At 34.9% G+C, this 10,560-nt stretch overlaps 1 protein-coding gene and 1 long non-coding RNA gene across 5 annotated transcripts in view; one reads left to right on the forward strand and one right to left on the reverse strand.

Moving 5' to 3' along the window:
- The first annotated feature begins 372 nt into the window (after positions 1 to 372).
- On the forward strand, positions 373 to 6,180 carry LOC141435760 (uncharacterized). Of its 4 annotated transcripts, none has more exons than XR_012452221.1 (5): positions 373 to 494; positions 1,994 to 2,435; positions 2,636 to 3,582; positions 4,805 to 4,885; positions 5,455 to 6,180. It is a non-coding gene; the product is annotated as an uncharacterized lncRNA (long non-coding RNA). The 4 variants fall into 4 exon arrangements; XR_012452222.1 differs by having other exon boundaries at positions 2,636 to 3,150; positions 3,316 to 3,582; positions 4,805 to 6,180; XR_012452223.1 differs by having other exon boundaries at positions 1,994 to 2,428; positions 4,805 to 6,180.
- Positions 6,181 to 6,280: 100 nt separating this feature from the next.
- Positions 6,281 to 10,560, reverse strand: part of LOC141435768 (nuclear receptor subfamily 2 group C member 2-like) — a gene marked incomplete in the record, with an annotated part of 21,409 nt that continues 17,129 nt past the window's right edge. The window contains 3 exon segments of the mRNA XM_074098583.1: positions 6,281 to 9,138; positions 10,016 to 10,162; positions 10,382 to 10,530. Of these exon segments, the coding sequence (XP_073954684.1) occupies positions 8,900 to 9,138; positions 10,016 to 10,162; positions 10,382 to 10,530 (535 nt within the window).

Raw genomic sequence — 10,560 nt, forward strand, 5'->3', positions numbered from 1 at the left:
ACATTGGCAACTAAAAAAAGTTAATGGTGTACATTGTCATCTATGTGCCGTAAGGAGAGGAAAATTTTAGCATTAACAGCTTTCATTCTTTGTCGTCGATACGCATCTTACGAATTTTCGTCTCCTATTTGTTGTTTTTTTTTTTACTGTTTTTGTTAAGTGCGAGGTGCAAACTTAGCTTGGTCGTGTAATACATACCTACCTTTAACTAACACCACACACCTACCTATACCTATCAATATATATACGTAATAGACAGCTATCGTAGCTATACATCTATATAGAAGACATTTAGTCACCGACTCAACCGCTTGGAGGCGCTTTAGTCGAGACCACAAATATACGTGAAGTTAGCTATCTATTACCGTATACAAACACACTCATCTATGGTCGATGATGGCATAGGATTGTCATTCAATCTGAGTGAAAGACGATTTCCTTTTAAAAAACGGATACTTAACTGAAATAAATTAGTATTCGGCTTCGACACACATGTAAGTAAGAGATCATATTTTATCTAGCTACTGAATATCCGTTAGTAAGTAGGTTTTGGTTACAGGATTTATGTACAAACACGTAAGAACGCCAACTTTGAATAGGTATTCAGTCAGTCACGGTCGTTGGTTTTCAAATGCTAGTCCAACCAATTCGTTTAGTTGTTGATTAAAGTATGATTAAAACAGAGTCCGTTACTTATAACAAGTTAGGAAGAACTGGAACAATAATTTAACGAAAGCAGAGATGGTGGATTACACCACAGATCGTTCGTTGAACTTCGTTGGCTTTTTGACGACGCGACGATCCACAATGTGTTCCATCTAAAGGTTCGATTCCTTTGATGATATCGCCAATTTTCGGTTCGCCGGTATACGCCAACAGGATGATTATCGACCTTCGCTGTTCAGTCAGGACCAACGAACGAACCAAAATCTATTCGATGTATCTAAGCCGCACAGCTTTACATCAGACAATTTCAAGATGGTGTAGGCAGGAGTAATATAAGTCTTGAGACTATATTTTTTAAGTATTCAAATGTGATTGCTCAGTAAGATATAGTTTACCTAAGTTCAATATTTTATAAGAATATAAAGGAAAGTCCACCATGAGCACTATAACCGTGAAATGCAAGCAGCAAACACCTATTTTATATACTTTTATTTTTTTTAACCAACGAATACTTCAAATTTTCAAAGTCGTAACTCCCGAATTTTGACCGGTATTGGGATGTTAGTATGTATGTATGTATGAAGGTTACGGTTAATCTGTTCCCTCATATATTCAAAACTGATAATTATAATGGACCAACATGTGTACCTATTAGGTACTTTTTGATGTAGCTCGAGTCGCTACAGCATACTCAAATAATATCGAAACAGGGAAGGTGCTTATAACCTAAGAGTACACGCTTAGGCGCTTGTAAGTATTTTTGTTCTAAGTTGGATATTTCAACATGAAAATGTCTCATTTAGTCGTAAATTCACTTTTAAAATAAATAATTAAATTAAAATATTCTTATATAGGTATCCTTCCTAGAGGTGACAGATTGACCTCTGTTTTGTCATAACTACGGGTAGTAAAATTTTTAGGTTTCTGTAGTCTACTAAAACCCTTATAGTTTCGCTATGTCTGTCCGTCGGTCTGTCTGTCTGTTTGCTTGTCTGTCCGCGGCTATGCTCAGAGACCGTTAGTACTAGAAAGCTGTAATTTGGCATGAATATATACATATCAGTCATGCCGATAAAGTGGTTAAAAAAAAAAAACAATTTTTTTAGGGTACCTCCTACGAATAAATATGGTACCTCCTATAGACCTATAGAAGTGGATTTGTTTTTTTTTCTCAACTAACTATAGTGTTGGGTATTGTTGGATAGGTCTTTTAAAACCATTGCGAAGTTTCCGAAACCATTTTTCGATTCAGTGATCTCAAACATGTCAAACCATGTCACCGCCAGGAAGTGTACTATGATTTATTTATTTTGATTTGTTATTGTAGATCCTAGCAAATACCAAGTTGCCACTATACGGCCGTAATCTATTAAAGACACGAATAGGCAAATTATCAGCCGTATCCAGGAAAATTGTGATCCACAACGCGGAGAATCCGTCAGCGATGCGAACCGATCTGGAAAATGGACCCATACACGTATTCGGTCGGCAAGGGTCTTGCAAGCCATACTACTGCAAATTTATCTCGTCTTCTGAAAATGAGGAGGAAGATGACGAAGATTTAGTTGACCACATCAAAGACCGTGCAGCAAGTGTTTGGGCCCTAATATGTTCCGCTAATGAGTCCGTTATGAATAAAACACACAGATTATCAAATGAGACAACAAACATCGCCGAAAATTTGATGAGTATTGTCAGTAAATATAACTGTGGAAAACGCTTTAATTTGTGCAAAGGAGGTTCCTACCAGCGACGTGTCCAAGTGGCTGGTATTTATAATAATTATTATCGTTTACGTTACCTAAAATTGCTAAAAGTGGCTCCGAAACAGTAAAGTTTCGTGTGCTCTGCCTACCCCATTTGGGAATACAGGCGTGATGTTTGTGTGTGTATTATCGTCTTATATTAGAAACGTACACTAAGCCCAAATGTTTAATCAAACATGCATGTTTTTTCTCGCTTATTTTAGGACTTAATCATACGATTGGATACAAATGGCATAATACTGCCTGTGTAAAATGTGTGGGTAAGATGCCTGGTTACACATTCCAAAATTACGTTTTGCGTAAACAAAACTCTTTTTTGCGACGAACAAAGCATACTCCACGAAAACGATAGTACAATATCAACCGTACCGAAAATCGCCATTCCGATAAGGACTACGGGCCAAATGCCACAGACCCGGTGGATGATGTCTCAATAGAACAACTGACGGTCCTTTGCATGACTAAAATTCAAGAGCTACATAAAACTGCCGAAGAAATAAAAAAAATAGAACAATCAACGATTGGGCAACATGAGAATGATCTTTATAACTTTTACCGCAAAGACAGATTAACAGCGAGTAACTTTGGGATGGTAAATTATTGATTATAACTTTCATACTATCGCGATCATTACATTACGCGGGAAAAAGGAAATTTCCCGATAGTAGCAAGAAATGGTGAATTAAGCATGAATAAAAAACACGCCTATTATTATCAGGTCAGAAAACATTTGAACATTTTGGACTAGATATTGCTACGTTCTATTTTGGTATTTGTATTACTTATCTATTATACATTATGATTACATTGTATCTTTAGATACAAGGTCAACTTCGAGTAACGAAGGCATTAAAATGCTATTTCATTGGATTTATTTCCTCAGCACATCCAATAACAGTAATTGTGGTGGAAAAAGACGAAACTTTCATAGAGCAAATGATGCCGAAATTAATAACATTTCACAAGAAATGTTGACAAGATATCATCAGATCATATTGAGAAGTCCCCAAACATGCCAAATGTATAAAAGTCCCTTAAATATTTATTTTGTTCCTGTTGGCCATCCTTATTATAAATACAATGATTATAGAGATGAATTTCCGAAATACTTACGGGATAGATTATTAGAGACTTCAAATGTGGTTTTCAAGTAAGTAATTTTTACTATTTAATTTTTTATTACTATTTTCCGAAACTTTCGCGGGATATAGGGTGAAGAATAATATTTTAGCTAATACCAATGATAAATAATGCTAAATATTATGATGATAATGGATCGAATTCGTGCAAAAACGACCGAACAAATTTTGATGAAATAACGATAGTATAAAAATAAAGTAAGAATTTAAAGGTTAATTTAAACTCATACAACTAAAGTATCTTTTTGGGTTCCGTGCCCAAAAGGTGACAACGGGACCCTATTACTGAAACTTTGCTGTCTGTCTGTCTGTCTGTCTCTCCGTCTATCACAGGGCTCTTGAGCCGTAATAGCTATGGCTCATAGTAGAGGATCCGAAGTAAGATCGACCTTCACCGATTTATTAATCAGTTAAAAATTATATTTTCTGAAACAACTTAAGTTTCTGAACAGAAAATGTTCATAAATATAATTTACCTACTAAAATTATAAAAAAAATCATTATTATAATATGTGGCTTTTGTTCAGAAACTTATTTTATATAATATAAAGTAATACTTTCTATCCGGTAAAAAATCGATGAAGGTCGATCTTACTTCGATCTAGACCATTAATATGAATCTATTTGATAAACTGTTAATAGTAGTAGGAATCATTTAAAACTGACGTTTACGCGACTATTGTAATTTCACATTGGTGAGGATGAATTCCCTGTCGGCGATAAGTGATGCAACACTTAGTAGGTACGCATGTACTCATCATATAGTACGTAGCTGATCATATTGAAACATACAGTCATTATGATAAACGTAAATTGTTAGATATGTGTATATAGTACGCAAAAATCTTTATTTAATTATACTGACGTATGTACATTGACTATTATTACGTAATAATATCAGATTATTAATAGAACGGTGAACGAGCGCACATGTCATTACCTAACTGTAGGCATCAATATAGTGAATGGGAATTCTGACATAAATGTGACCGTTATGCTATGATTTACTCTTGATTGCAAACTAAAGTGTAATTCGCAAACTTTATTTTATATAAGCTAATGTATACTTTGGATACTGCTTACTAGATCTAATGTAACGCAGGAGTCATGAGCTTGATCGCGATTGGGTTAAAATGCTATTTGTACAGTAGTGATGACTGCTACCTAATAGACTGACTTACCTAATGTGATGCACTATTTTTCGCAAAAACAATGAATTTAATAACTTTACAGATATTTGTAGTTACTAGAAATGTAACGCACCGCTACCAGATGCTTTTTCAGGAGGATTGAGGAGGTTTAAACATCCATTGAGTAAGGAAAACACAACTTTAGTGCATTATTGGATATGTTTTTTTTGCAGCATATTAATATAACCATAGTGAATGTTTGTTACTCCTTCAATCTTAAATGAGGAGGAATGATGACGGATTTGGGTAAAATTTGGTATTTAGATACCTAGATGTCTGGAATAACTCATAGGCTATTTTTTATCCCGATATTCCCATGGAATAAGGGCACAGTGCACAGTGCCCTTAGTGTAAGTTTACGTTACAAAATACGTCTCGATCGCGTTCGCGTTAAAATCTCAATTTGTATGCAAACACGAACAGCGCCTCTAGCGGAACGTTTGCGATGTTCGTGTTTCCACTTCCATACAAATTGAGATTCGCGAACGCGATCGAGATGTATTTTCTAACCGAAAACTTACACTAAGGGCACAGAACCACCATTTTTTGCTAATACTTACGGCATGAAACTTCGTTATTTTAAATTGATTCAAATTACCATCCATCATCATCATCACCATATCATACTATATGCTAGAGAAAGGGACAACCGCATGACTGCCACTTAATTTGATAATTAATATTATTTTTCAGTGATTAAAATAGTAGATTGTACAACGAGACGCTCAAATAGCCACCCGAGCCACGATAGACACGTCGAGGGGAAAATGAGTTTAATGCTCGAGTTTTACACTCTGCTTCTCACTTAGATTGCGAGGAATGAAATAGCAACAGTGGAAACAATTGTTCACTTCCTATGTACTTACCTTTTATTTTTTATGCATTAAGAGATAATTATATTTTTTTAGTTTTATTGCTATATTTTGATTGTTTTGATTGATTTTTAGTTTTATATAAATTAAACATTATTAAAAAAAATGTAAAAACTTTTTTGTTTGTGGCTGTTGACACCTGATTACGCTGGTCTTAGACGAAGATTTTACTTTATGCACTAGAGCATAAAAAGTCATTTTATGTCACCTAGATCCAGCTTATGCTACACGAACTTTACGAGCATGAGTAGTGAAATATATATTTTAGGTAAACATTTTGATATTATCTGGTGATTCAGTTTTAATGGCAGAACCCATATAATTATTTATCTACATGCATATCATAACTTCCCTATTATATGTTCAGAAACGACTATCAAATGGCCTTTATTAAGAAACCCGGTACCTGCGGGTGCATCTTAATGTTCACATTAAGGTACAGTGCATCTTAATGTTTACATTAAAGTATCGGTAATACTTTTTTTAACAATGCATATCTGTACATATTGTAGAAAACTTATGACATGCATGTAGATAATAATTATTATTATAAATAAACTTTACGTTTTTATTATCTGTTTTATTTAAGCTTTGGTAGGTACTTCAAACTAGTTATCAGTAACACTAACTTAAAAATACAGGCCATATCTAAACATATTATAGAAAACTTATGATATGCATGTAGATAAAGTTATGTATGCGGCTATACATAATTAATACTCTCATTATGCACCAGCCACATAAATAACTATTAATGATCGATATTATTTCCAAGTGATTTTTAATTAAGATTGTTTTTTTGGAATCTTTTTGTATTTTTTTATTTCAATTCCAAATTTTTACTTTTACGGTCATCCCGTAAAACCTAAATTGAAAATACAAACTGAAATATACTGACCACTCACCATCCATGAAGGACCATCAGTGGTGTAGCGGTATAGCACGCGGTACGGAATACCGAGGACCTGGGTTCGATTCCCTGTGATGGTCTTATTTTTCTGGTTTTTCTGTGCATCTATATTTCAGTTTGTATTTTCAATTTTGATTTTTAATTAATATTTAGATTACCGTTTTAAAATTATTTGGTGATTAAATTTAGGTGACAGATCTACTATTTTAGGAACAAATATTATTTATTAGGTTCCCAAAAATGCATTTATTAGGTGATCGATAAAATAACACCCAAATAACACTACCAACCTACTTATTTATGCGGCTTTGTACTTAATTGCTATTTAGTCAATAAAAAAATCAGAGCGCTCTTTCTAGTGCTTCACTTATATTTACGAATATTTAGGTATACAAAAAATACAAACTTCAAAGTAAATACTATTTTTGAGCTCATCTAGATCTCAACTAGAATCTGTTTGTGAAATACCTATATGGCTTTAATTTTACACACTTGCACTTCTCTCCATAATGTCAGTTCAGTTCAGTACGGGATCCGTAAAGGAACTAGCAATCGAAGTTCGTATCGTACCGTCCCTCTCACTCTCGTTTTAAATATCATAAGCATCAGCGGGACGACAAGACACGAAGTTCGAATTTTGCACTTCGTAGGAAGGGGCCAGATCCTGTACTACAACTGGTGTCCGCGTTTTTAACATTTACAGTGAAAAGATTCCACAAAGGGCCACAAATCAACAGGCCATTTTGGAGTTTGAGAGTTTGTAAGTACTTATATTAGTATGCCTGTACTATTACCATGTGTTTACAGTGACCGTACTCGATAGCGACGGCGTAAATTATTTGTGGATGCGCTGTACAATTCTCTATACAAATAACGCTATCGAGTACGGTCACTGTAAACTCATGGTAGTGGTACTGAAGTACTTAATTCTATTTTATTCACATCTTATTAATACATTACTGAAACTGAACTCTAGCGGTCTACGAAATGTAATATTGTACATAGCCTTGTTCCTTAGCAGCCACACTTTTATAATAGATAATATTCAGATCGCAAATATTTTTGGGTTCGGAAAAAGACATGACTAGAAACGATTATTATTTTAATTTAGTGACTAGACGATTTTCGATCCCGATTTGACAGACAATCGATTAAATTACTTCGCGACTCCTACTATAAAAATCCAACAAAATTTGCCAAAGGCTGTTTCCATTCAATTGTTCTCTTCATACACATTACACATCCAACAAAATTCTACATGTTAGGCCAATGTCGACGAACGTAAAACCGGTATAAGATTGGGATCGGCTAAGTAAAGTTTTTTCAAGAGGTGCACGTTATATTTTTATCTATACTACACTTGCATAATAAGTGTAGAGGTATCAATACCTACTTACTACATCAGTATAGGCTTCAAAATCGTCCATTGATTCTTCTTGATAACCCATTATCTATTACCTACCACTTTTACATTCAATATTACTTAAAAATAACGAAGTTTCATGACGACGTTTCATGAAACTTCGTTATTTTAATAAGTTTTGTGGTGTAAAATTGGGTTACAGTAAGCATAGCTAAGTTTTAAAGATACTTATAAAAGCTTCTCTGTGTGTGTGTGTGTATGCTTGTTACTGTTTAACGCCAAAACTAATGGACGAATTTGGATAAAATTGATATGTAGTTAGCTAGACTTCTGGAATAGCACGTAGGCTATTTTTATTGCGATGTCCCCAGGGGATAAAAACCTAATGTCTCATTTAATGATGATAGTGATAAGACTAGCAAAGTGACATTTGACATCGCATTTTTTTTAAAGTATGCTAGGGATCAAAAATTAAAGAGCTGCTACTCCTAGCTTTTTAGGACCTGTGCCCTATTTCACGAAGCTCTAAACAAGTTACAATTTACAAGCGGTAGACTTTGTGTAGCAGTATGCACTGAAAGGAGACACCGCTTGTAAAATCGTAACTTCGTGAAATGGGCCGCAAGGACTTACGAAAAAAAACTGTACTTTGCCAATTATTCCAAACAGCAATCAGTAATGAGGGTTATCACAGAGGCAAAATATCGCTAGATGGCGTTAGCATCGTGAGGTCCGTTTGACGTTTGCTCGTGATTGGTTAAATAACTAAATGAGCCAATCGCAAGCAAACGTCAAACGGACCTCACGATACTAACGCCATCTAGCGATATTTCGCCTCTGTGAAACCCTCATTGGGCAATGCAAACGAATGGTAATACAAGGTACTTATAATTTACTCCTACAAGTTATACATTAACATTAACATTATACAATCTTAGCAAGTTACAATACAGAAGTGCCCTATTGCATCTAGGGGAATTTGTTAGTAGTGAGCTATATAGCAGTGTACATTAATATCCGCGTGAGAGTTGAATTGATGGCTTCGGTTGCTGTAGAAGGAAACAGCAGGTCCTCAAGGACGCCGTAGTTGGAGACGGAACAGATGTTCGGCAGCAGTAGCATGATACGACCAAACCGCGTGGAGTCTATTCTAGAGCAATGCTCTTGGAGTAACATTAGTGTCTGCTCTTGTAGAATCTCCAGCTGGGATGACAAAGGACTCTCGAACGACTCTGTCAGCATTAAACACAAAATACACGCTCACCAATAATAAATATCAATAAGGCTTTAAATGATTGGCGTACATGTGGATATAAACAGCTGCATACCGGTTAGTACTACTAGTGTCTAGTGTCTTCGTATCTATCTATTATATCTAAGAAAAAAATTAGATTACAATTGTTATCATTGCCATACATATCGTCACTACGAATAAAGCCCGTATCTCAAAATCGATAATTTTACTCAGTGAATTTTATGAACATTATTTCAATTTGTTGGCGCATTGATTTGAGATACCTACGAGATTTTAGCGCGAATGAATAACAAACTATACACACATACATACTCACAATTTTTCGCATTTATAATATTGTACTATTTGAGTTGAACATGAAACTACCCTGAGACTCGCTCATATTAAATATATTAACACATGAAACATGTCGAGCTAAACTCGATTTAAGACGTGAGTTATCCGGGTCAATATATTTAATATATTTGAATTGAATTGATGCTCACGTAGTTAATAAAATAAACGTCGCTAAACTTAAAAAAAAATGACGTTACACGAAAACAGTACGCACTTGTCATTGCATACATCTGTCTCAGGTTATTGGATAAATAATATTTCTTTAGTGTGTTGGTTACGGTTAGTGTACATTCGGAGTAAGCGTAAGCGGGATACATGTCATAATTGTTGCACTTTAAACGAGTCGATGATAATTTAAGGTTTTGCTGCTACTAGAAATGTCACCGACCAAGGGTAAATAATTATGGCATGCGAAAAGTTACATCATTTAGGAAGATTACCATGGATACATCTCTTTGTAGTTGACTGTACACTGTACAGCCTGAAATATACGTGTAACCAATAGCAATTTTACTCACCGTTTCGATATAACAAGGCAGATTTTAACCAGTCGTACTCGGATTTATCCAGTCTACATTTTGCTATCCTTTTGACGATGTCTGTTATTTTTTTTAATTCGAATTTATTGCTCAATTTTTTTGCTCCCGATGCTAAATGTATGTCATCTGCAAATAAATTAAAAAAAATATTTTTCATTTTAGCAAAAAGCAGGTAGTAGCTAACTAGGTAGAGTCAGCATCAAAAGTAGCTGGTTACTTTTGTACATTGTGGTCACGTAGGTACTTAGCGCCATACAAGATTGACAAATGTGTTAATGTGACAGAGTAAAAAAGTAACCGGCTACTTTTGATGCTGACCGTACTTCTCTGATAATGATTACGTACCTTCGTCAAAATAATAAGAATATTGGGCAGCTGCGATAAGGAACAACTCTCGCCAGTTTTGGTGCACCAGAGGAAGCTGATCTGAAGATTTTAGTTGCATAAAGGAGGGTAACCCATGCAGCCATTTTATAGAAGCTACTAGAAGTTTTTGCTGCCGCGGATCGTGTATGTGCTCCCGC

This window comes from Choristoneura fumiferana, chromosome Z, assembly GCF_025370935.1.
Source record: "Choristoneura fumiferana chromosome Z, NRCan_CFum_1, whole genome shotgun sequence".
NCBI classification, from domain to species: domain Eukaryota; kingdom Metazoa; phylum Arthropoda; class Insecta; order Lepidoptera; family Tortricidae; genus Choristoneura; species Choristoneura fumiferana.